General features: G+C 54.6%; 4 protein-coding genes across 6 annotated transcripts; 1 reads left to right on the top strand and 3 right to left on the bottom strand.

Moving 5' to 3' along the window:
* Positions 1 to 1,338: 1,338 nt before the first annotated feature.
* NGRN (neugrin, neurite outgrowth associated) lies at positions 1,339 to 3,014 on the bottom strand. Its single transcript, XM_033167550.1, has 3 exons — positions 2,857 to 3,014; positions 2,654 to 2,764; positions 1,339 to 2,476 (listed from the first exon to the last, which is right to left on the bottom strand). Exons 1-3 carry the CDS (start codon positions 2,970 to 2,972, stop codon positions 1,969 to 1,971), a joined length of 735 nt encoding a protein of 244 aa, XP_033023441.1. The 5' UTR covers positions 2,973 to 3,014; the 3' UTR covers positions 1,339 to 1,968.
* A 1,353-nt stretch (positions 3,015 to 4,367) lies between these two features.
* Positions 4,368 to 15,467, bottom strand: LOC117056487 (tubulin polyglutamylase TTLL13-like). Of its 2 annotated transcripts, XM_033166895.1 has the most exons (16): positions 15,305 to 15,462; positions 13,010 to 13,309; positions 12,681 to 12,721; positions 12,228 to 12,346; positions 11,260 to 11,390; positions 10,922 to 11,078; positions 10,598 to 10,741; positions 10,150 to 10,235; positions 9,455 to 9,680; positions 8,190 to 8,374; positions 7,505 to 7,693; positions 7,209 to 7,380; positions 6,011 to 6,211; positions 5,206 to 5,572; positions 4,603 to 4,840; positions 4,369 to 4,522 (listed from the first exon to the last, which is right to left on the bottom strand). In XM_033166895.1, the coding sequence occupies exons 2-16, from the start codon at positions 13,294 to 13,296 to the stop codon at positions 4,510 to 4,512; spliced, it is 2,556 nt and encodes an 851-aa protein (XP_033022786.1). In that variant the 5' UTR covers positions 13,297 to 13,309; positions 15,305 to 15,462; the 3' UTR covers positions 4,369 to 4,509. The 2 variants fall into 2 exon arrangements, with proteins under 2 accessions (XP_033022787.1, XP_033022786.1); XM_033166896.1 differs by lacking the exon at positions 10,598 to 10,741 and having other exon boundaries at positions 4,368 to 4,522; positions 15,305 to 15,467.
* A 1,414-nt stretch (positions 15,468 to 16,881) lies between these two features.
* GDPGP1 (GDP-D-glucose phosphorylase 1) lies at positions 16,882 to 19,271 on the bottom strand. 2 transcript variants are annotated; one of them, XM_033166981.1, is made up of 3 exons: positions 19,131 to 19,271; positions 18,872 to 19,039; positions 16,882 to 18,237 (listed from the first exon to the last, which is right to left on the bottom strand). In XM_033166981.1, the coding sequence occupies exon 3, from the start codon at positions 18,187 to 18,189 to the stop codon at positions 17,026 to 17,028; it is 1,164 nt and encodes a 387-aa protein (XP_033022872.1). In that variant the 5' UTR covers positions 18,190 to 18,237; positions 18,872 to 19,039; positions 19,131 to 19,271; the 3' UTR covers positions 16,882 to 17,025. The 2 variants fall into 2 exon arrangements, with proteins under 2 accessions (XP_033022872.1, XP_033022873.1); XM_033166982.1 differs by lacking the exons at positions 18,872 to 19,039; positions 19,131 to 19,271 and adding an exon at positions 18,504 to 18,583.
* A 59-nt stretch (positions 19,272 to 19,330) lies between these two features.
* On the top strand, positions 19,331 to 23,214 carry CIB1 (calcium and integrin binding 1). The gene is made up of 7 exons (XM_033166983.1): positions 19,331 to 19,472; positions 19,834 to 19,868; positions 20,491 to 20,593; positions 21,406 to 21,559; positions 22,590 to 22,708; positions 22,856 to 22,944; positions 23,140 to 23,214. The coding sequence occupies exons 1-7, from the start codon at positions 19,422 to 19,424 to the stop codon at positions 23,159 to 23,161; spliced, it is 573 nt and encodes a 190-aa protein (XP_033022874.1). The 5' UTR covers positions 19,331 to 19,421; the 3' UTR covers positions 23,162 to 23,214.
* Positions 23,215 to 24,389: the final 1,175 nt, after the last annotated feature.

Below are 24,389 nucleotides of genomic sequence, written 5' to 3'. Positions count from 1 at the left end.
CAAGCGCTGCCGCTCCCTCCGTCACCCCAGGAGCAACAGCGCACGGCCGAGGGAGCACCCCGTCCGTGCAGCGCTGCTGCTCCCGGGGTGACCGGCAGCGTGGGGAGTGGCAGGAGGGGCCGGCGCTTGTCAGCCCCACGCGCTGCCGCTGGCTCCGTCCCCCCCGGGAGCAGCAGCGCACGGTTTGTGCGGTGCTGCTGCTCCTGGGGCAACGGAGCGAACGGCGGCACGTGGGGGGGACAAGAGGCAGCCCCTCCCACCATTCCCACGCGCTGCCGCTCCCTCCGTCACCCTGGGAGCAGCAGCGCACGGCCCGACGACGGAGTGCGCCTGCGCGCGCAGGCGCACTCTGTCATCGGATCGCCGCTTCCACAGCCTCCTTTTGAGCCGGAGAGCTTAAAAGCGAGCTCTTCGGCTTAAAAGAGGGCTGCAGAAGCGGCGCCGGCACCCCCGGAAACGCCCTGGGGGCGGAGCGTCATGACGTCACAATGTGATGTCACGACGCCCCGCCCCCGGGGCGTTTCCTTTGCCGCCCCGGGTACCGCGGAGCCTTACTCCGCCACTGGCCTATAGCACAATCTTTTACATTCTGTAAACCATCAAAAAAGAGAATTGAGGTTTTTAGGGGTAGAGCACACTCACATCTTCTTCACTCCTCTTCCCCTACAGATCTTGCACTTTTATTGATCATCCCAAATCATTGATAAGAGAATCACAAAGTCATTTCCCTCTGACAGCAGGCACTTCATGTTCCTCACACAGGAATTCCCTCATGCTCAGGATGAATTGGTTTGGGCTTGTTTGACATGACAGACATGGGTAGGAGCACAGAATATGGATCCCTTCTATTAGGCTGAGAAGAATTTTATCCATCAAAATCCTTTTAATTCCTTGTGCTGTGTCCTGCCACCAACCCTGCCCAGGCAACATTATTTTCATGATCTGAAGGGCCAGACTGTCACCAAGGAGCAGGGCAGGAGAGTTCTGGCACCCAAATGAGGCATCAAGGCAAGAGCACAGCTTTCACCCAGCTCCAAGTAATTGGAGGGAGAGGGCAGGCAAGGCACTTCCAAGCACTGGGTTTTTGGGCTACCCTTTCACACACCAGCTACGAGACAGACATTCAAGCAGGGCCTAGCTAACCCAGTCTGGTATCCTCCAGATATTTTGGACTATAGCTCCCATCAGCTGTGCTGGCTGGGGCCAATGGGAATTATCTAGTCCTGAACACCAGGAAGGCATCAGGTTAGGAGGGGCTGAGTGACAGCTGGGCAGTTTGCTAAGAGTCGCTTCTCTGGTGCCTGCAAAAAACCCAAACAACAACCTACCAACTTCTATACTAAAAGAGTAAGTGAGCTTCCCCAACCTGCTTTTCATAGTAGGTGGCTGGAGCTTCCTCTCAAGAAGGGGTAACAGGCATCTGAAGAACTTTAAGAAACCCAAGCTACTAATCCCTTCCGAAATGCTTTCAGAAAGGCATGGAAGCTTATCATCATGTACTTGCTTTCCATAGGCCTGGGAGACCTTGCTGCTGTTGCTGTAGTCACTACCATTGAGTCCCTGCAGAGCCACATGGCTCTTTCTGAGTCTCTCACCTGCATGTGTCCAAGGGAAATTCTAGCCACCTGCGTCACAGCACCTTGTAAAGACAAAACTCAGCACGACCCTTTATATAAGCCTGGTGTCCACCTCTCAATGCTTGATGATTCTACTGTGAGCAGACAGCAAAGAAACAGCCTAGGCAAGATGGTCCCTTGTACTGCAGGAAGCAGAGTTCTCCTAGCTGCCCGGGAGCAGAATCTAGTTAGGAGGGGCCCCAAAACACTTTCCACCACAACAGAACCCCCCCCCCACCCTTTTCAGAGGCTGGATGTGGCCATTTTAGCTACAGAGACAATCCAGACAAGGTATTGCCCTTGACATGCAAAAAGAGGCCAGCCTGCCTTCCAGTACAGTACTGCCAGATGATCAGGTCTGCTGGGTTTGGGGGAGCCTGTAGAGGAAGTTCCCATTGCTGTCAAAGAACTCTCGGCCCTTCTGCACGACTTTCAGCTGGGACTCCCAGGTGCCCTCAGCCACCATCGCCTCCAGTTCCGCAGGGCTCGGCCCCCGCCAACCCCGACCTTCCTCCTCCTTTTCCTCTTCTTCTTCCCCCTGCTGCTGCTGCTGCTTCTCCGGTGCAGAGGGGCCCGCACGTGCCGCCTTGGGGGCGACTGGCCGGGAGAGTGCGGTCGCAACGCCAGGGGCTGGCAGTAGACTGCCGGTGGCCTCGGTGGCCATGATGATCCTGGGGCGTGCGCTGCTTTTGGGGGCCGAAGCCACGGCGGCGGTGGCCTTGGCGTCCTGCTTGGCGCTCCGCTCCGGTGGAGGGGAGAAGCGGCTCCGGAGGACTCGATGTACGACCCCGGGATCCACCTGGAAGCTCTGTGCCAGGCGGGAGATGGGCCACTCCTCCGGCAGCTCCTGATTCAGGTACCTGGCGCAAAAAGGAGAAAGAGAAGTTAGAGTGGCGCGTTGGAGAAGCGTCGTCCGTGCCCCGCTTTGGGGCGGAGATAGAGAGACGCGGTTTGTCGCGAGCTGCCGTCGGGACTCCCCTTCCTCCGCCGCCGCCGCCACCTTCCCCGCGGTTGACCTCCCTTGCCTCCGCTCTTACCGGATCTGCTCCATGGCCTGGCGGGTCAAGGTGCGCTCGGGGGGCCCGCGCGGTTCCATCAGCCTCTGGATTTTGCGCAGGCGGATCGCCTTCTCCTGGCGCTGCAGCAACCTGTCGTGGGCGGGGAGAGAGAGAGAGATGAGCGCCTCGGGCAGGGGATCTCCTGGGCCAGGGAGGGAAGCTGTCGAGGGATCGGGCCCTACCTCTCCACCTCCTGCTCTACCTCCTGCTGCTCCTCGGGCAGTTTGCCTTCTGCCTCTCTCGCCGCCAGCCGAGCAGCCACCCGCCGCAGACCCACCAAGCGTCCAGACCCGGCCATCGTCGCTCAGAGGAAAGAAACTGGCGAGGCCACGCCGCCCAGGAGCACTTGGGGGCGGGGCGGGCTCTTCCGGAGGAAGGGCGCAATCCGGAACGGGCACCACGGAGGTCGAGTTTAGTTTCAGTAGGAAAAGCGCGCCTCGGAGTTAATGGCCTGATGCGGAATCCCTGTAGCTCAATGTTGTCTACACAGACTGGCAGCAGCTCTTCAGGAGAGTCTTTCACTTGCTGCATGCCAACTGGATACTCTAGCCCTAAAATAAGGTCCATCCCCTTTCCCCCCTGTAAACCTTGTGGGCCCGGAAGCTTATGCTTTCCATCCCACCCAGGTCAGCCCTGGGTGGGGTAGGGTCTGCCGCAGTTTGCCTAGCAGTACTGTAGAGGATCCATGGGCATCGCCAGGATTTATGGAGGGGGCAGAACCGAGCTATCTGCGATACAATTGGTCAGTTAGTTAAGTATTTTTATTTATTTACTTGATTTAGGGGGCAGCTGCTCCCCTGCCTACACCCATGATCCCCTTTGCATCCATTTCACTGGAATTCAAGTATGATGAAGCGCAAAGAACAATGAACTCTTTGTATTCCTCTGCCTCTTTGAATAACTTGCTGGATCTACCCACCATCCTGTTCCCACAGTGGCCAAACAGATGCCTTCATGGTAAACCTGCAAGCTGTATCTAAGCTCAAGAGCCCTCTCCCCTCCTGTGGTTTCAGCAGTTGATATTCAGAAGCATTGTTGCCTCCAACTATGGCTGCAGAACATAAGCACTGTAGCTAGTAGCCATCGATAGTCCTCTCCTCCATGAATTTGTCTAATCCTCTTTTAAAGCCACCAAACTCAGTGGCCATCAGTGCTTTCTGCGGGAGGGAGTTCCATAGTTTTAACTCTGCACTGTGTGCTGGACATCCTTTTATATCTCCTGAATCGTCCAACGTTCAGCTTCATTGGGTGTCTGCAAGCTCTAGTGCTATGAGAGAGGGATAAAAACTTTTGGGGGGTAAGGAAGTCCCTGTTCCTGCTTCCAGAAAGGAGGGTAGCTGCTGGGAGAACAAGATGCTGTGCTTTGCGAGTCAAAGGAGAGAGAGAGACCCCAGATTGTATAACCGTATAAAACTTTAATAAAAAGTTGGCTACAAAAGAAACTCCGTTCCCAGCCCATAGTGCTCTTCAGGATTGGGACCTGGCCTTTGGCCGGCTGACTGGCATTGGCGGCAGGGGAGTTGGCATGGAGGAAGGGGGGGCACGGCCAAAGGTGCCTAATACTGTTCTTAGAATTTGTTGCTGCTGCTTTGGAGTGGAGAAAGCGGGAAATGACTTTGGCATGGAGGAGTACGTTGGCAAGGGGCTCCTGGACAATTGCCTGGCTGGGGTGGATGTGTTGTGCCAGGCACCAGGCTACTGCTGCTGCTGCTGCTGCCACTGCCTCCACAGGGCAGGGGCTTCACCTCCTCTACTGCTCCTCTTGGCACAGGCCGCAGCAGCAAAGTCCCCCAGCTCTTCTGGCTCCTGGATTGCTGTTCCGCCAAGAGGTCAAGTCAAGTGCCTTTCCTGGGGGAGGAGAAAGACAAGGAAATCATGAGGAGGTTTGGCTGAGGACCTTCTTAGCGGGCCTAGGATGAGGAGGCTACCTGGGCTGGTTGAGATGCAGAGTGGCCATGTTGCTGGAGCGGTGTGGGCTGGTGCGCCGGATGAGCGGGGCAGACGCAGAATTGATGGCCAGTCCGTGCAGATCAGTGCGGTTTAGCGGAGCTGCCGCAGAGGGGAAGGGAAAGCTGCTGTACATGTGGCTGGTAGCTTTGCCACCGTGCGACAGGCAGCCCAGGGAACCGGACCTCATGTACAGGGGCTGCTTGTTTGCAGAGCTGCCTGAAAGAGAAGGAGAGAGGCATGGGTGGCTGGGCTCCATGCCTGTAGGGCAAGCAACATGCTGGGGGAGGGAGGAGGAGGTGGTGGTGCTGAAGAAGACCGCCTGTGCTCCCTGCTCCTCAGTGGTCTGGCTGCCCCTTGGCACCACTGCTGGACACACCTGCCAGGATACTTGCTTGCCCTGTCTCCACTGCATGCTGTGTCCCTCATGTTGCCCCTGTTCCTGAGTCTTGGGGTTCCTGAGCACGCAGACAGGGAAAGGTTACATTTCCTGGTGTCTCAACCCTCCTCCTGCTTCTGGCAGTGGTCGTGGAGCAACTGGGGCAGCACCAGAGGACCACAAGGCTCTCACCCGCAATACTCACCGACTTCCAGCTTGTTCTTGGCGCTGCCAAACCGGCGCCCTCCTGCCTTCAGCATCCGGGCCAGAGAACCCGGCTCGCCCACCATGGCCGCACCCAACCAGCTCATGTTCTTGGGGGGCTGGATGTGGAGCTGCGGCTTGAAGTGTGTGGAGTAGGACTCATGGGAAGATGGCCCCAGGCCCGACAGGGCACCCAAAATGGTTGGGATGAAGCCTTGGTTTCCCAGTAGTTGGACACGGGTTGTGGGCTGCTGCTGCATGATCTGCTGGCCCAGCTCCTGGACGGAGCCCCCTAGGAGGGAGAGGGGGACGAGGGTCATCAGATTCTGGGGCTCTCGGTTATTAAACAGATCCTGGAGAAAGTGAGGCTGAAAGAAAAAAGCAGCAGGGTGAGGCTTGGAGAGGGGACCCTACAGGAGTCACCTGTGACTGCTGCCAGGTTTTGAGGTGTTCCCCTCCCACACTGACAGCTTCTTTACAAAGACCTACATAGCACAGCCAAAGGGAATGGTAGGCATCCACTCCCCATTGGTCATGTTCCCTCAAACCAGCCATTAAACATTTTCGTAGCCTTGGTAAGCAAACAGTTGTCCCTTTGAGACTAGTCAGAAGGATTTCTGCTTTGCAGGCAGAGAACAAAGCCGGAGAGCAAGGCAGGCTGATTGCAAGGCAGGAGCAGGAACCCAGCTCCCTCCAGAGCCAGGGAACAATGTTTGTTCCAACCCTCCTCCCTTGGTGGAGAGAGATCTCCTCCAAGACTTTCCATCCAGTGTGCGTCTTGGGGTCTGGAAACAGCACCTGCATACCTGGCTTTCTGAGATGTTAATGTGTGGCCTCTGGATCTCCACAGGCTTGGGTTCCGTGTTGCGGAGCAGGCGTGTCAGCTGGTCGACGATGCCCAGCCCTCGGATAAGGTTCTCCCTCCGTAGGAGGGCTTTGACTCTCTCCACTTCCTCTTCCTCCACAATGGCCTGGGGTGTCATGCTGTCATATGGTATGGAGGACATCTAGGGAAGAAGGCAACCTGGGTCAGACTTCAGAAGAGGAACTGGGCTCATTTTAGATATTTAGATCCTCAACAGCTCACCAAGCAGCTTACAGAAAACAAAATAACACACCTGCTCCTCCACATAAGAAGCAAAACCAGATCTAATTCGGTAGGCCAAGATTGATGACAGTGTGTTCCAGCTTTAGCCCCCATATCTTGTTTTGTCCTGCAGCTTGTATCCCAGAGTCCTCTGGCCTGCTCCTCTGCAGCCATGCCAGACAAAGTACAAGGCCCACCCTTATCGCCAAGTCTGGTAGGACTCAGGCTATTTCAAGCTCCAGGTTGCCCAAAGGCAAAAAAGGACCCTTCTGCAATTGCATTGCATGCGGAAAGCCACTGGCTCCCTCAGAACTGCAAACTCAGTTCCAGCAAAAACAGGCTGCTTGCATTTATGGCTAGGGCTTGCTGATCAGAAGGTCGGCGGTTCAAATCCCTGCGACAGGGTGAGCTCCCATTGTTCGGTCCCAGCTCCTGCCAACCTAGCAGTTCGAAAGCAGTTCGAAAGTGCAAGTAGATAAATAGGGACCGCTCTGACAGGAAGGTAAACGGTGTTTCCATGTGCTGCTCTGGTTCACCAGAAGCAGCTTGGTCATACTGGCCACATGACCTGGAAGCTGTACGCCGGCTCCCTCGGCCAGTAATGTGAGATGAGCGCCGCAACCCCTGAGTTGGACACGACTGGACCTAATGCACAGGGGTCCCTTTACCTTTTTTACATGCGGGCAATAGCTGTGGAAAGGGGCAGGGAGGCTGGGGTGGGACTATGGGATCCCTCACCTCTCCTTGGGGCAGGCAGAAGATTAAAACCATGCAAGTTTTAAAAAAGAAACATTCACCAGGATCTTAAAGTAGAATAGTTCCATCTCTAGGTGCAGTAGCTGGCTTTGAAAGTCCTTCCTCCTCCCAGCTGTTAGAAGAGGGAGGGACTCGCTGCTTCTCACTCCCACATGAGGTACCTTTGGGTTCCAGGTCTTGCTGTGGCTGTAGGCTATGCGAGTGAGGGCTGGCTTGCCCTTCCCCTTCTCCCCTGCTGACTCCCCCTGCAAGTTCTCCTTCACGTCCCTCTTCTTCTTCGCAGCTGTGCTCTCCCTCTGCTCCTGCTTCTGGCGAATCTCCTCCAGCTGTTGCCTGACAGAAGACACAAGACACTGTGTGTGGGTGTGTCATCCTTTTGCATGTCCATGTGTGTGTACATGCAAGGACTAGGCCTGGCTCAGCCTGCCCTGTGAGGAACGGCTTCCCCTTGCCCTACCTGGCACACTCTTCCCTGGCCTTGGAGGCCACGGTCTCTTGGAAGAGGGATCCACTGTGCTTGAAGAAGGGGGTGTACTTCTCTGTGCCCCGCGATGGGTAGATCTTTCGGTAGCCACCCAGGTGGCTGCTCTCGTACTTCTCAGCCTGGGCCAACCAGGCGGCCTGACTGCTCTCCAACTGCTCCCGCCTGCAGATCGAGAGAGTTCAGGCTGGGGCCCCGGCAGCAGAGAAATCCTAGGTTCTGCCGGGGAGGGAGAGACTAATGGGCACTGCTGTCCTCTGAGTCCCCTTGGCCTCCCTTGTCACTGGTACCCAAGCCACTTTCCTCCCTCTCTTCCCCCTGCTCCCCCACCTTGTCTGCATGGGGTGTCCCACAGCTTCTGCCAAGGCAACCAATGACTCACATGCCACGATCCAGGACTCCTGCACTGCCACATGTTCCATTACAGGACCAGAGAAATAAAGGCAAACCCATCTGATTGGCTCCCTGCTCCATTTTCTTCCCTCCCTCGTGGTGATTGGAGGCTATTGTGCAACCCGACAAGGCTGCAGGGACTGGGTGTTGGGCGTCTCTGAAGGCAAAGCCAGGAAAAGCTGCTTCTGGGGGAGAAGGAGGCAGCATGGCCAAGGCAAGGGAGGCACTTATTACAGCCACAGTCAGGCTGGGCCCCTCCCAGGGTTACCTGGCTTCTCGAGGCGGCTGGTGGGCCTGGAGGAGGCGCTCCTTCACCCGCCGCTTGTCCTCTTCTAGCACCTTCTTCTTGTCACAAGCACGCAGGTTGATAAGGTTGATGGCATCGCAGAGCAGGGCATCCTTCACTTCACGGTCCAGGCGGGAGTCAGTGGTGAAGCTGGGGGAGTGGTTGACCTGGAGGGGAAAGAGCAATGGGGAAGGGCCTGGGTTTTACATGCAGCTTCTTACAAAGTGGGCCACTCTGGGATCTGGTTTGGCCCATGAGACTTCAGGACCTCCACTCCTTCTAGGACAGAGGCATCTGTTCTGATGCTTAGTTTTTTTCAAGAAATAGTTTGCAGTTTTTTGTATACAGTTGCAGCTAGTTAGGTAGGGGGTAGTAAGACACTGGAGCAGTCAGGATCACAGTGGGTGCTTCAGGGAGATGGAACAAGTCCCCAGGGGCCTGAAGTGGCTGGACTGGGAATGAACGATAGGCTGGGAGAAGTTTGACATTTGCAGACAATCAGGACTGACAATTTTAATTAGATCTGGAAGCATCCCGACTCAGTCTCATGTGCCTGTTTGTGTTACTATTGTCCGAAGATACCCACCCTACCTCACCTCTGACTTCCAAGGTATTAGTTACAGGTGGGTAGCCTTGTTGGTCTGCCATAGTCAAAACAAAATAAAATAAAAAATTCTTTCCAGTAGCACCTTAGAGACCATCTGAAGAGATATCTGAAGAAGTGTGCATGCACACGAAAGCTCATACCAAGAACAAACTCAGTTGGTCTCTAAGGTGCTACTGGAAAGAATTTTTTATTCCAAGGTATTTGTAGACATCTTTCCTGCTTCTTTCAAGATACAAAAGAGTAGAAATAGGAACAAAGGAAGCTGCCTTATACCGAGCCAGACTCTTGGTCCATCTAACTCAATACTGTCTACACTAACTGGCAGCAGCTCTCCAAGGTTTCAGGCAGGAGTCTTTCTCTCAACCCTACTTGGATTGAACCTGGGACCTGCATGCATCTACCATCTACCACTGAGTGATGGAGACTACCTGGATTGGGTAGAAGGAACTATCAAGGAAGAGCCTGAGACTCTTCCCAGACTTTGTTGGGATCAAGAACAAAAGAGTGTTGAAGAGGGGGCTGAGAGTGTTCTTGGGATTAGAATCATAGAATTGCAGAGATGGAAGGGTCTTGCTGCAGAGAAGCAGTTCAGGCTCCAATTGGGAATTCTGCTTCAGAAGGACAACAGCACCCCACATACCTCCAAGAGCCAAGGCTTGAGCTTCCTGTCCAGGAGGATGTCGAAGCCCAGGATCTCAAAACAAGCGCAGCCTGATATGTGGTTGGGGAAGCAGGTGCGGTAATTGTGCTTCAGCACTGGGTGGGCAGCAATGAGGGTCTTGATGATGATGTCCTCAATGTCCCGCCACAGCTCAACCGTGTCATAGCTGTGCTCCCGCATCCAGCTGTTCAGCGTGGACAGCTTCCTATGGAGATGAAAATGGGCTGCAGGGATGTCAAGGCCAGACTCTGATCCTGAGGATGGCCAAACCCCAAACCCTGATCCCCACATCCACAAAGAAAGGGGCTCAGCAGGACAACCAGGACTCTCCTTTCGGCAGGGCATATTTCCAAACAAGCATTAAGACCCTTCCCGCTTTCAGCCATGTTTTTTAGTTGGAGATGCTACCAAAGATTGAACATGGGATCTTCTCCATATAAAATGTGTCCCCTCTACCCCTCCTCCATAATACTGATGGCCTGAGTGGTCTTGGATAAGTTTCTGGCTAAGAGGAAACCTGAAGCCGTGCATTGTCCCCCACCCTGCACTGTCCTTCCAGCTTGCATTGCTTCCAGCTGCCTCTGCCCATCTAAGCAGTCACTTTAGCAGAAGGCAGCTGCCCCCAAGCAGAAGGCCCAGCTCTGCTCCTGCAAGGGGCTTGGCAAGGAAAATACCTCTTGCTGCCTGTATTGTCATCACGCACAAAATTCTCGTTATGCTTGTTGATGGCGTAGTTGGTCAGGTGCATACATATGTCTTCCTGCAGGAGAGACAGTGGAAGGGTTTACTGTCCGCACCTGGAGGCCCGTTCCCCTCCTGCCTAGGTTCCCTGGACCAACAGCATTCATCAGTCCTGCCTGAGCAGCACCAGAACCCTCTTGCCCACATGCCTCAGTGCTGCCTGTGATGGGATGCAAGGAGGGCAGTTCATTTTCCTGACAGCATCTCTAAAGCAAGACTCCATTGAATGGATCTGGGTTGACCTTTTACTTGCAAAGTGCCACAGGGACACCACATCCATCCACCCCCTCTTGAAGAGCTCCCAGAAATCACATCAGGCACCACAACAGCTTATAATTCTACAAAGCAAATGCCAGTTCCTGGGAAACATCCCTTCTTTACCAGGTTGCTGCTGCTGGGCTCGATGTACCTCATGGTGGCAAAGCGGGCGAGCCCCTCCTCATAGACAAAGATCTTCAGTGGGTCGCAGGAGGTGACCAGGACGTAGATGCGCATGTCAAACTTGAAGCCATCAATGAGGAAGGGCTGCAGAGAGAGGGGTGGGTCTGTGATTGGCAGTCAGGGGCAGGCAGCCAGTAAGCTCAGGAGCCTTGCACCAAATATCCCCAGGCGAGGCCAGTTTTCTCAATCGGCTATGCTAAGAGGGCATGAGTTGTGCATTTAGGCAAAGGGAGGCCGTTCTCTCTCGGTGTCCACCAGACCCACCTTGGCAATGTACTGTTGGCAGATCATGTGCTCGCCATGCTTGATCTCCTTGGGATTGCGTGTGATGAAGATGCCCCGTCCTTGGCAACCGCTATCTGGCTTGCAGATGTAAGTCCTGTTCTTTCTCATGCGCCCATAGGCTTGGAAGTCCCCATAGCTATAAAGGGACAACACAGAAGCTGGCATATGGGAGATTCCACAAAGGGTGCCCTCTCTCAAGCCAGTGGCAGGAATTGTTCATCTGAATGAGGGTTCATGTGTGTGCTCCAGAACTGGCATAGGATGACTAAGTTCCCTTCCCCCAGCACCACCACTTGGATCAGAGTCCCTTCACTCACTCAGCTGGCAGGCACCAAGTGCGTGGGAAGATGCTGTACTCCTTGGGAAAGAGCTTAAGCATGCGGTTGAGGTTGCGGGCAAGCAGGTCTTTGCGGCAGATCTCTGCCATGCCTGGGAAGTGGTTGATTTTCTGAAAATAGAGCAGGGACAGGGGAAGAGAATCACCGGCATCTCTGGAAAGGAGTATTGCTGTTTATTTAGGGTATTTTTTACGCCACCTTCCAATATCCATTTTAATGTAGAAACTGCCTGGGGAATTTTCTTGTAGGATTCCCTAGAAAGCTTCCATATTAAAACTGAGTACAATCAATCATAAAAACCAACACCTTGAATTGAACTCAGAAATACACAGGAACCAGTGCAGCAGGTGCAGATGGCAGGATACTTTGCAAGTGGTGGGTTTATTTTTATTTATTTATTTATTAAATCTATATGCCACCCTCCATCTGAAGATCTCAGGGCAGTTCACAACATAAATGTCGACAATCTAGCTGCTGTATTCTAACAATGCTTTGCCATTGGTAGTCTAATTTGTGGCTAAGCAGTGTCTGTCTAGGAGGGGTTGCAGCCAGACCTTGCCCACCACCCTCTCCTTGTGATAATTTGGATCAGAGCAAGGCAGTGGAGTGCACACAGGCATGCCCTCCTGGTAGTGGCAAAGCCATGGAAGAGCCAGGGCTTAATCGGACAGATGCATGGGCAGCTGCCCCCCACAAATCAATAAAAATCAATAGCCAACTGAAGTTCTGCTCCCACTAACAAACATCCTGGCTATGCCCATGGACAAATGTGCTGATTGACACCAGGGGCTTCCCCCAGCAGAGGGGCACAAGCCACTCAAATCCCAGAACTGCCTGAGGCAGCATAAGAGATCAAAAGTGCTGTGACCTGTCAGAGACTAGCTACCGGTACCTCCCTGCCTGCCAGCCACAGCTCCCTCCCCTCTAGAGGGCTCTGCTCCAGCTACCTGAAACCTCTTCATTTCCATGACACGCTCCAGGGAGACCGAGCAGTCAGTCCAGCAAACGGTCCACTCCTCGTCCTCCCCCACTTCTTTCAAACCACAGCGTCGAGCAGCACGCCTAACTGCAGCAAAAGAAAGAGGGCCACATGGATCCAAGAGGCACTGGAACCCCTCTGGATCTTGCCAGTGGCAGCAGGAGTCACCTCTCTGGCAGCTGGGGGGGGGCAACCCTCTAAAACAAAAGTGACCCTGGGAACTTCTATCCTAATGTAGGTGCCTCAAAGGTCCCCTAGCCCAACCAATTCAGAAGCTGCCTGGAGTCACCCTGACTGCTGTTGGTTCCTTCCCCTGTGAGTGGCATAAAGCCAATCCTGGAGACAAAAGCAATAACCAGGGCCCATGTGATGATGCTCTCAGAGTACAGGAGAAAGCCACCAAGGAACAACCCTAACTTACCACTCTCATATTTGCAGCTGGCGAGGTTGATGGACAGCAGCCTGGAATTGAGATGGAACAGTGGCTCAGTGGCTGGAGAGAGCAAACTTTGAGCTGACAAGCAGCGGCTGCTGGGAGGGGAAATGCCTATGGAAACATGGGGCCAACCCACCAGGCCTTGACCCCTGTGGCCTTGGGGCACAGAACACAATGACTTGGGGGGGCCAAAGTAGAGAACTGGGATTCCAACAGCGGCGGCGTCTGCACTCCTAAGTGCAAATGGAAACTCCATAGCTTGTCCCGAAGAGATTCACAAGGGGTTCCAAGGGGGAAACCCAGAAGTGGCCCACCTGTGTTTCTTCTTCTTCCTCCTTCTTGTCTCTTCCAGCTCACATTCTTCTGTCAGTTGCTCCTCCAAATCGATCAGGGAGACCCCCGGCTGGTCACTCTTCTGCCCTGGTGGCCTGATGCCTTTGTTCCCTTGGCCCTGGGTTCGCTGCTTCTCCTTGTTTTCTGCATCCAGCCTCTTAAGGCATTCATTGGCAGACTCATCTGACAGGCCCCCTTCGTCATCCTCATCTTCGTCTTCATCAGTTTCGTTCTCAGACTCACTGCTTTCGTCTGTATTGATCTTCATTCTCTCAGGCACTCTTGCAAAAGAGCACAGGGAAGAAGGGTTGTCAGCAGATCCTGCCACTCTGACATTTCTTACTAGCTACTGATAATCCAAAGCAAACTTGTCTTCTTTATAATGCTCCTTTGTATTATGGTATTTTAATGCTTTTGTTTTACTGGAATGTTAATTATTTGTAAGCTGCCAAGGGATGTTCCTGAATATGGGGTATAGGTAAATTTAAAAATGGTAGCACCATCTTTGTGGGTTTCTTCCAAGCCTCTTCAGCCACCTAGGACATCCTCCCTTCCTCTAAAACTTCCTGCCAAAATGCCTCATAATGAATCAGAATGGCAGTTCCACATTCATATTAATACCTGCTCTGGCAGTAACTCTCCAGACAGGGCCATCTTAGGGAGATCGGCCGCCGTGGTGCGGCGAACCCTCCGGCGCCTCCAGCGTGCCGCCTCTCCGCCGCCTCCCGCACTTGCCACCCCTCGGGGGGGGGGCGAGCGGGGGATGAGGGCCGTGGTGCTGGTGCTGGAGCGGCGCGGGGCTCTGCGCGCCCTTCCACGGCTCCCGGGACGGGAGGCAAGGGTGGCCAGCCCGCAGCCCACCCGGGAGTGGCATGGGCGGCAGCGGCTGCGCTGCCGGCGTGTGAGCGCCTGGCCGCCAGCCCGCCCGTGGGGGCGGGTGCGGGTAGGGTAGGGGGTGCCCCTGGGGGGGGGTGGCGCCACTAGCCCCTATGGATGAGACGGCCCTGTCTCCAGATTCTAAAACTGAAGCCTTTCTAAATCCACATTTTACTTGCAGCTGATTCAGTTTATCAGCAAAGCACATATCCCACAAATTACTTGAGAGGCTTGGATTATGCAGTTTAGCAGCCAAAGACAGAGGAGGTGCCCTGCCTGAAGACTGGGACATCCAGAGACACTGAACAAGAAAGGGCCAGGGAGACGGCAGCTTGGAGAGGTTGGCAGGGAGTGGCACAAACCTGTGCTGACCTTAGCAGTATTAATCATGGATTGAGCACTACTGTACTAATATATAATTCATTGTTTATCTACTATATTTCTAGGCTGTCACGATCACTGGGTTGTTTACAATATTCATCTTAAACAAAAATAAATGATATTAACAAAACCAACAGAATACAACCAAAGAATTAAAATATTATTTCTGTAGCCAACTCTGCACTTCCAATTTCAGCACAACTTGCTCTCCTTGCAAAGGCCTGGGGGGAGGGGATAGAGAGAAGGAAGGCATTAAGGCAGTCTTCCCCAACTGGCCACCCTCCCAAAATGTATTGGATGGCGACTCCCATCAGCCCCAAGCAGTATGGTCAACGGTCAGGGATTATGGAAGTCATAAAACAGTCTGTAGGGCACTAGATAGGGGAAGACAGCCTCCGGGAGAGGAACCCATAGGCAAGTGATCTGCGTGTCTGCAAAAGGGGAAGGGTGGTGTGCCACAGGGAGAAGCGCTGGGGAAGCAGATTTTGGGGAGAGGAGGGGCAGGGGACTGTCTGTAGCACTCTAGTGGCTGCTCTACAAATACAAGCAGGCGGCAGGTAAGCCAAGAGCCAGGAGGGGTGGATGGGTGGGAGCTGTTCCCAACTACACCTGCAAGGTACCAGCGACCCAATCTTTGGCAGCCTTAGGCAGCCTGGCATCGCCCTCTAGGTGTGTGGGCCTGCGAGGAACTCTAGTGGTTCTGGCTGCGGTTCTGGGCTCCGAGGCGCCAGGCTGGCCGGGGTTGCTTTGGGGCCCGACCGGTTCACACCCACAAACTGACTAAACGTGTAGGATAGCACTAAAGCGGCCTCAGGTTCACCCTGCGAGGAGGCGGATCCTCGACGGCCCCCTTCCGCAGGAACGAGAGGAGTCACCGGGGAGGGGAGAGGGGTCGGCGGGGCACCTTCGAGGCTTCCCGGGCCGGCCCGGGTGGGGGAAACCCCAGGGCTGCGCCGCCACCGGCAGGCCTGTGGGCTCTTTCGCCTCACTGCCAGTCATTCCTTCTGGCGGCTCCTTACCGGCCCCGCGGCTTCCCCCGGGGCGGCGGCGGCGGCGCCTGGGCCTCGGGCTGCCTCGGGCCCTGACGCGGTCACCATGCCGACAGCGGGCCCCGCCCCCTCGGGCGGACGCGGACGAAGGGGCGGGGCCGAAGCGCCACCACCATAAAGGGCGGTTCGAAGGATGGAGCGCCGCTTCCTTCCCACTGCGCTTCCGCATTTCGTCATCGCCTGGCGACCTGCTCTTTGTGACGCGAGGCAGGATCTCGCTCGCCGTTGGCCCGCGTTGTGATTCGATTTACATGAACCATCAAACCGGCTTCTCGGATTTGCTCATTCCAATTGGACGTCTCTTCCCTGACATGGCGGTGGGGAGAGAGAGGGAGAGAGGGAGTGGAAGCGGATATCCGGTCTTGGAGATTCCGGTTTAAGAGTCCTCGCTGCCTGTGACCGCTTTGGAAAGCCATTGAGCAGCCTCTCTCCTCTCTTCTTCCCTTGTATTTATCTGGACATTGTTTGACCTTGTTTTACTAAAACGTCATTAATTACCGGGTAGATAGATGTAAAATAAAAAGGTGGCCTTGAAAGAAGCTGAAATCACCTTTATCATGCCGAAGTGTACAAGCTTTAGTTACCCAGAACTCTTCTTCACGGAAAGGACCATTAATGGCTTCTAGCCACGATGGCTTTTCCCTGCCTTCACAGTCAGAGGAAGCAATGCTTCTGAATTCCAGTTTCTGAAAGCAACAAGAAGGGATAGTGCTGTTATTGTGCTTAAATCCTACTTGCCAGCTTCTCAGAGACATGTTAAGCTACGATGCTAGACTAGATGGGCCATTGGCCTGATCCAGTAGGTTCTTCTTATGTTCTTAATTGGAGGTGTAAATAAATAACCACCAATAGCTTCAGGACTGTTGTTATTCAGGGGTGGCTCAGGCAATACTAGGGCATTTTCCTAAAAATATCTCTACAACCAGTGCCTAAGGCTCATGCTTAACCCACCCTGGCTTTCAGCAGCATGGCATTGTATACAACCCTACTTATTTGCAACAGTTGGTTTATATAGAAAGATGTCAAATTAAGGATGTGCCAAATTAGATCCTTGGTCCATCTGACTCAGTACTGTCTACACTGACAGGGGCTCTAACTGGGAAAGCTTAGGTATCACACATACTCAGTTTAGCACTCATGTTTAATCCACTAATCTCTTGGAGTAAGCCTGCAGGTGCCAGGATCCTTGCTCCATCAGAAACCTCTGCACTAAACTCACTAGTCCCTTTTAAACAATCCATGCAAGACAAGCTTTGGGGCTATAGCAAAGTGCAGAGCAGGATTCCTAGTCCAAGTCCAGGCAGCATCTCCCAGTAGGGCCGGGAAAGATTCCTACCTGATACCTTAGAGAGCTCACACCTGACATTGTAGACCAGGGGTAACAAGAGTGTTGCCCACCTAGATGTGGAGTATGATTCCCTTAATTGGCTATGTTGGCTACTCCTGGGGTGGACAATACTGAGCTAAATGGTCTGACTCCATGTAAGCGCTTTAAGGAAAGCAAATATTGTATTACAGCTTGGGAGTCAAAAGAACAAAGACGGGAATTCAGTTGAATTTATGCTTTATTGACCAGCAATCTTGCATGCGCTCCTACCATGGCATTTGTGGGTAAACAAGGTCTCCCTCCTCTCCTTACTGAACAGGCACACATTAGCAGAATTTCCAGAAGGACAACCATCCCTGTGAGGTCACTCTTTGAGGAGGGCCACCAGCTCACACTGGAGCTGGGAAAACAGAGAGTCTGGAAGGAGACATTTCTGAAGGGTGTGAATGGCCAGTGCTTCTGTGAGACTCTCAAAATCCTGGGCAGTTTTGATGGGCAGGTGCCCTGCCAGTTCGCAGAGAGCCACATTGAACGCAGACTCTTCTTTGGTACCAAAACAGGATTTCCTGGCCCAGACTATGATCCGGATTCCAGGTCGAGCTCCTGAGTGGACGGGCCCCTCTGGTTTAGCACCCCTGGTTATGAACAGGTTGTGAGCGATCTCCTTCTTTACCAGATAGTTGGTGACCTGGCAAACACGCTGTGCCAGCTCCTCTAAATGCTGCCCTTCGCTATAGAAGACAAAGCAGGGAACTGGGACCTCCTGCAGCAGATAGAAGTTTGCTTCGGGCAGGAGAGGCTCACAGGGGGCTGATTCAACCAGCAGCTCCCAGTTCAAGTAAAAGCCATGCAGGTGCAAGTGGTTGACCGAGGCAAAGGCCCCAAGGCTGTTGAAACCCACACGGAAGCCAGGGTGGCCACTGAGGAGGACGGCATCCAGGCCAAAGCAGACGACCTGTGGGGTGAGGATCTGTGGCAATGAGAGTGTGGGATCAGGGATGAGAAGGATGTGTCCAAACTCCAAAGGGCTGACATTGATCACTACAAGGACAAAGGCAGAGCCAGGCGGGATCTGAGCACCTGCCAAGCAGGGCCTGGAGGAAGTCTGGCCCCTGGACATGCCAAAGAGAATCTCCTCAGGCCGGATCTTGTTGAAGTTGAACTGCTGGAGGTCAAATCTCTGCTGGATGCTTTGGATCTCCTGGGGTCTCCTTCTCTCTGACCCCCTTTGGATGTTCAGCTGGGCCACAAATCCTACCGTCCCTGGCAGGATCCGGGTCTGCAGCTCCTCCAAGTAGTAGCGGAAGAGTCCCCGGTTCTGTCTGTCCTTCCAGCCTGACTGAAGAACTCTGTCAAAGCGGGACATGGTGTGGCCAGGGGGTCCACGATTCCCTCTGTTTTCCTGCCACTGTACTCCACTCAGCACAAAGTCCCTCTCGTCATAGGCAAAAACCTCTGCAGAGGAGAGATCAGAGCCCTTCTGAGATTGGGGTCTCAGAGGTTCATGGCTGGTGGGGCCCATCTCCATGGTTAGGGTGGAGGCAACCAGAGGCTCCTCTGCTGCTCTGAAATAGAACTAAGAAAGACAGAAGAGCCCGCATTAGAGAAAGCCACAATGAAGCCCCAGAGAGCTGTTCTTGGTTGCTTTCAGTGCCTGAAAGTTCAGCTGGGTAACTCAGTTCTGGACTGGGAGGCCAAACATATGTGGAGGAGGAGTCTGAGGCTGGCACCACCAGCCCTTCCTTTGCAAACACCAACCTGGTGCCCTCCAGATGTTTGGGGGCTGATGGGAGTTGTAGTCTAAAACATATGGAGGCACCAGGATGGCAAAGGCAGACTTACTGGGTCAGTGTGAAGGATGAAACTCTCCGCCCCTTGCTGCTCTGTAGCCCTGCTGGGCTGTACCGTTTCCTGAAAGCACAATAAATGGGGGGGGGGGGACTCCTTATGCTGGGAGTCCAGGCAGCGCCAGTGGGTGCCCTCCACTCCTCGACCATGGCGCCCCCCTCGGGCTCCTTAACGTACAGGGGGCTCGCCAGCCCCAGCCTCTATTGGCGAAAAAGCTCGGCGTGCTCCGGGGCGCGTCCAGAGGGCCGCCGTCTGGGGGATCCGCAGCAGCATCGCCAGGAGGGGACGCCGCCCAGGGCCCAGACTGCAGCCTCCCCGCTGCCCCACAAGCAACACAGCCCGGCCCGCTCCTAGCTTCCTACCTCTTCTGGGCCACGCAGACGAAGTCCCGCCGGATCCCTCTCTCTTCTTCCTCACCTGCTGCCGCTGTGCTGCTCACGTCGGACTGCCGGTGGACCACGTGGCCGCGTCCCGGGCGGCGCTTCCTTAGTCGTGGTCGTCGGGCGGGACTGGCAGCAGCGTCTAATAATCTGGGGGTGGAAGTCCATCACCGGCTTGGCCACAGCGCGCGACGCCATCGCTGCAGATTCCCCCTCGACGGCTCCGATCGCCGGAGCTTACCTGGTGCGGGGAACCGTGGGAGAGGGGGCCTCCATCCAACCTGTTCTAACTGGCCGGCCGGCTGGCGAGCGGAGGAGGGGATGCCTCGGAGTCTGCCAGCAGCGACGCATCCCGGGACACCCCCGCCCCACTCCCCGCAGCGGGCTCTGCCGGGCTCCGCCTGCCTCCTTTCGGAATGGGCGGGGCTACGGGGTGGTTGCTTGGCGACAGTGACGTCCCGTCGAGGGGAGTGGGGAGGAGGAGGAGACAAGGAAGTTCCCGGAGTTTGCCTGAAGTTGTACCGTCGTCGCCATGGGGTCCTCCGGCAGCCGCCTACCCCGAGACCTCCTTGGGGAATACCAGGTACCCACTCCCGTCCCGTCCCTTCGCTGTGCAGCTCGCTGGGCTGCCTTCGTCTTCGCTGGGCTCTCGCTTGGCGGGGTGGGGTGGGGGTGGAGCTGAGGGGCCGAAGTTGTGTGTGGGCGTCAGCTTGCCCCCCGTAGGGGGCTTTCCTCCAGATGTGGCGGGGCTCTAGCTCATCCCTGTTGCCCATAGATGGTGCAGGCTTCTGGGAGGAGGAGTCCAGCCCTGTCTGGACGGCAGCCCCAGGGCGCGGGGGGGGGGCAGACTGGTGAGGGGGGCATGATGGGACCCCTCCACGCCTCCCTCTTCTCCAGCAGACTAACCTTCTCTCCCTCCTTTCCACCCTGTCCCGCTTTCCTAGGAGCTGACCTTCTTGACCAAGCAAGAGATCCTGCTGTGAGTATATCCCCTCCTTTGTGAGGCTCTTTCTAGGGTGCCTGGGTGTGAGCAGTGGGGAGACAGGCTTCTCAACGACCCTGCCATTGCTGAGCAAGCTTGCATTGCAGGGGGTTGGAGTAGATGACCCTTGGTGTCCCTTCCCACTCTGCGGTTCTATGATTTTAAGGTAGCCAAGCCATTTCTACTGGCACAGGGAGGAGTACAAAAGGTATCTGCTGGAGATACCAGCAGGGGTTGAACTGGGTGCCCCATCCCTGAGCTGCTGTGGCCCTCCCTCTCCCCTGGGAATGCCAAGGTCCAGTCCCCTCACCCTGGCCTCAGCCCTGGGTTGACAGGCAGACTTTGCTCAGGGTTCAGAGGCACCTGCAGCTTCACCTGGGGGGATGTGGTGATGACAGTGGGAATTCCCCAAGCTGAGTGTGGGTAGATAAGTGGGATGAGGAGGAGGGCACTGCCAGGCATAGAGCAGCACAGGGAAAACACTCTACCCCCCCCTCAGAGCAGCCACAGAGGAAGAGCTGGTGCTGCAGGGCTGATGGAAAGCTGGCGCCAGCTGGGCAGGGCATCCGTCCAGGGAGGAAGGAACTTGGCTGGCATTGCCCGCTATCTTCTCTTCCAGGGCCCACAAGCGATTCAGTGAACTGCTGCCCAAGGAGGACCGGGATCAGGCTTTCACCACAAGGATCCCCAAGAGCAAGATCTTGATGCTGCCTGAACTGCGGGTATGTTGGGAGGGGAGGGGAACACTGTTTGCCTCTCAGGAGAGGCCCTGGGCAAGGTCTGTACCGGATACATGTTTATTGTTCTGTGACCCGTACAGAAGACTGCAGCTGGGTGCATCCAAGAGCTGTGGCTGGGCTGCACATCCCATCTGTTTGCTAGTGAGCCCAACTCATTGTTTTGTTTTTGATATGTAGAGCCCTAAATGGCCCAGAGCCCACCTCTTAAGGCAGTCTTCTCCATCCCTGTATTGTCCAGCCTGTGATTTGAGATCTGCCAGGATGGCCATCTTGGTGGTACCATCACCAAACAAGGTCCTGGGTGCTGGGACTCAGGATAGGGCCTTCTCAGTGGTGGCACCATGGTTGTGGAACAATCACATCCTCCAGTAAGCTGGTGCCTTCCTCTGGGTCTTTTGAGTTTAGGCCTGTATAGCGGAGAGGGAGCACGAGGGGAGTGATCTTTGTACTATACCTTAAGCTGCAGAATTTTGTCCCAATTTTTGATTGGATTTATGTAGTTTTTACTGTTGGGACCTGTCCCGAAATCATGTATAATGAAAGTGGGGATATAAGTATTGCAAATACAGTACAGTAAATCTAATCTGATAACTGGCTGTGTTGGCTGGAGATGATCACTGGGGGCAGGGGGCATCCAGCATCACTTGGAGGGCCCAACACCTGCCACGGGTAGATCTGTAGGGCCATTTGCTGGTATGGGTTTAGCCTTCTGTTCCTTTCCACCTGCACTGGCTTTGGATAACACACTGGAGGAAGCTCCTTACATTCCCCCCCTCCCCTCTTTGTGCTTCCAGGCAAACCCCTTCCGGCACCGCATTTGCCACGTCTTCTCTACCACAGATGACAGGGAAGGCGGCCTGTCCTTTGAGGACTTTCTGGACATGCTGAGCGTCTTCAGTGACTCTGCAACGCCAGAGATCAAATCGCATTACGCCTTCCGCATCTTTGGTGAGTTCCAGCCTGGTTGGGGCTTAGTCTGCGAGAGAGAAAGCGGAAGCACTTTGTTGGGAGACTTTCTGTGAGCCAAGAGTGCAGCTGCACTCTCTCTGAAAGAGCTGAAATGCAAGAGCCACGCGGGGATACGGATTGGCACACAGTGTGCAAAACAAGCTTATGGGATTCATTGCCTCAAGACAGGATGGCGCTGGCTTCCCAGCAGCTTGGTCAAAGGATTAGAAAAATTCAAGGAGGATTGATGGCTACCAACAGGCATGGGTGAAGGACTCTCGACATCTGGAGATGGCATATCTCCTTGCTTACCCCCAATGTTAGGAAGGGGTCGGTTGGGAAGTGGCTTTTATCTTGCTTGCCTGTGGGCACTGCTGGACTTGATGAGCAATGGGAAACCCTTCTGGCTTCTTGAAGTAGCCTGGGCTGGCCTTTTGAGTCTCCAAGGAGCACTACTAAGGCTATTATGATATGTTATATCTCCATGGTCAGGCAGAGTAATGCTTGTGGGCTTCCCTTTGGGGCACTTGGTTGGCCAATGTGAGAACAGGATGCTGGACAAGATGGGCCATTGGCCTGATGCAGCAGGTTGTTCTTAGGCTCCTGCCTGGGGATGCCTAGGTGGCTGTTGCCATGGAGGCTGGAAGATGGTCTCTGCCTCTTTGACCCCCACACTAGGGATATATGTGAATCCATGTTCCTTCAGACTTGGTTGGAATCCCAGCATGGCCAGTGAGTGAGAGATTATCCAGAAACATATTGAGGGCCACAGGTTCCCCAGGACTGCCCTACACTGCAGGGCTGCTGCTTCCCCCCTCACAGTCCCTTACAGTATCCATTTGTCCCTTCTCAAAAGCAGAGCAGTGGAGAAATCTAGAATACCCCTCAGAGCTTTGCTGAATGTAGTCTGCTTCTTTCTTAGAAGCAAAGCAGGCCTCCCCCCTCAAAATAAAAGGACCTCTGGGAGCAGGCAAGTTTAGTAAGCTCAGCAAGTGCCAACTAATGGTCCATTCTCCTCCCGCACCCCCAGATTTTGATGATGATGGAACTCTTGACAAGAAGGATTTGGAGAACCTGGTGAATTGCCTGACGGGGGAAGGCGAGGACAGCAGGCTGAGTGCCATGGAGATGGACCAGCTCATCCAGAACGTGAGTGCCAGCCAAGGTGGTGTTACTGCTGCTGGGGAGCTGGGTTCAAGTTCTCACCTCTCTCCCTGGGTGGGGTGAAGAGGAAGGTCGGCCCAATCTGGGAACTGTTGCTGCTCTTGCCCCACGAGGCTCCTTTGTTTCCATCAGATCTTGGAGGAGTCCGATATCGACAAAGACGGGACCATCAACCTCTCTGAGTTCCAGCACATTATTTCCCGCTCCCCAGACTTCACCAGGTACCTTCTGCCCTTCCCTTGCTTCACTTGGGGTTGGGCTTGCTCCCTGGTTGACCAGCTAGCTCACAGCCAGGGGTGTGTGCATGTGTGAATGCTTCACGAGCCTGCTCTGGGAGTATTCTGCCTACGAGCTCCTGGGGTCCCAAGTTTGCAAAATCAAACTCATTATTCCTCCTCTTCTCTTTTCTCTCCCAGTTCCTTCAAAATTGTGCTCTGATTCCTCCCTACTTCTCCCTCCTGCTGGAAGATGTCTCCATCTCTCTACAGAGGGAACAAAGCACCTCTTTCTAGCCACCCGAGGACAGCTGTGCCAAGGGGAAGATCTTGCCTTACAACCCCACCCAAGCTCTAGGTCTGGACAGCAACCAGGCTCTTGACAGGGTGGGGTGTCTTTGAGACTCATCCCCCCCCCACTGTTCTTGGGGAGATGGGTATGGAGCAAGGCATGCTGGGAGCCATGGTCTGTACTCTGACTTCTTGCTTCACTGCAGCCTGGGACAGGGAAGACCCCGGCTGAGTGCTGAGCACTGGACCTTTCTCGCCTGCAGCAGGGAGGTTTCTATCCTGGGTGACGACGATCATTGTTCCCTGGTGCTGTTGTACCTACACTGACATTCCCACCGACTCCGTGCCTTTGCTGCAGCAGGGGCTGCCTCCAACTCTGCCTGTCTCTTTGTGGGTCCTGGACTGGCTTTCGCACCCTGGGAAATGGACAGCAGCTCCTATCGATTGCCCACTCCTTTGCAAACTCTTTCCAGCTTCTCACCTTCCCCACTTGGAGATCAGCTGTCGGGAGAGCAGTTGGTGCAAAGACAAGTGCAGTCACCACTGCTGGCCCACTCGTGATATTGGCAGGTTGGGGTGGGGTGGTGGATCTGAATTTTCTGGCCAGTTATTTGAGCTGGCGGAGGGAGGGGGGGTTGGAGGCGCACTTGCAATCCAGAGGCTGGTGGCCGTTTCCGAAAGCCTTAGATATCCACCCTCTTTTTACAAAACCTGCCGTGATCTTGTCTGGTTTCTACACTTCTACTAATAAAACTCAGGACCTGGCACTTGTAAGTCCCCTGGTCTTTTTTGTTTACCCCGTCAGTGGAGAGATGACTAAGTTCATGTTGGCAGAGTGCAAGGAGAAGTGACTGCATCTGCCCCTCGTGAGAAGAGTGGAAAAGGCTGCTGGAGCAAGCTCCTCTACTGCCTCCTCCAACAGGACTTGTCCCCTGCTCCTTCTGCCTCTGTCTCCTTCTAACCTTTGGTCTTTGCCCCATTCGGAAACACTTCTAGTCATGCAGCCAGAAAGGCGGCCGGGGGGTGGGATTGCTGCGTGGCCCACAGGGGCAGCAGCAGTAGCCATTCTGCCCAGATTCCCCTGGTGGTAGAGGCTGAGGCTTTGCCCATAGATATGTGCCACAGCTCCCAGCACTCAAGGGGTACACAGGGATGCTGGT

This window comes from Lacerta agilis, chromosome 13 (assembly GCF_009819535.1).
Source record: "Lacerta agilis isolate rLacAgi1 chromosome 13, rLacAgi1.pri, whole genome shotgun sequence".
NCBI classification, from domain to species: domain Eukaryota; kingdom Metazoa; phylum Chordata; class Lepidosauria; order Squamata; family Lacertidae; genus Lacerta; species Lacerta agilis.
The sequence above is the reverse complement of the archived record's forward strand: the minus strand, read 5'-3'. Positions and strand labels throughout refer to the sequence as shown.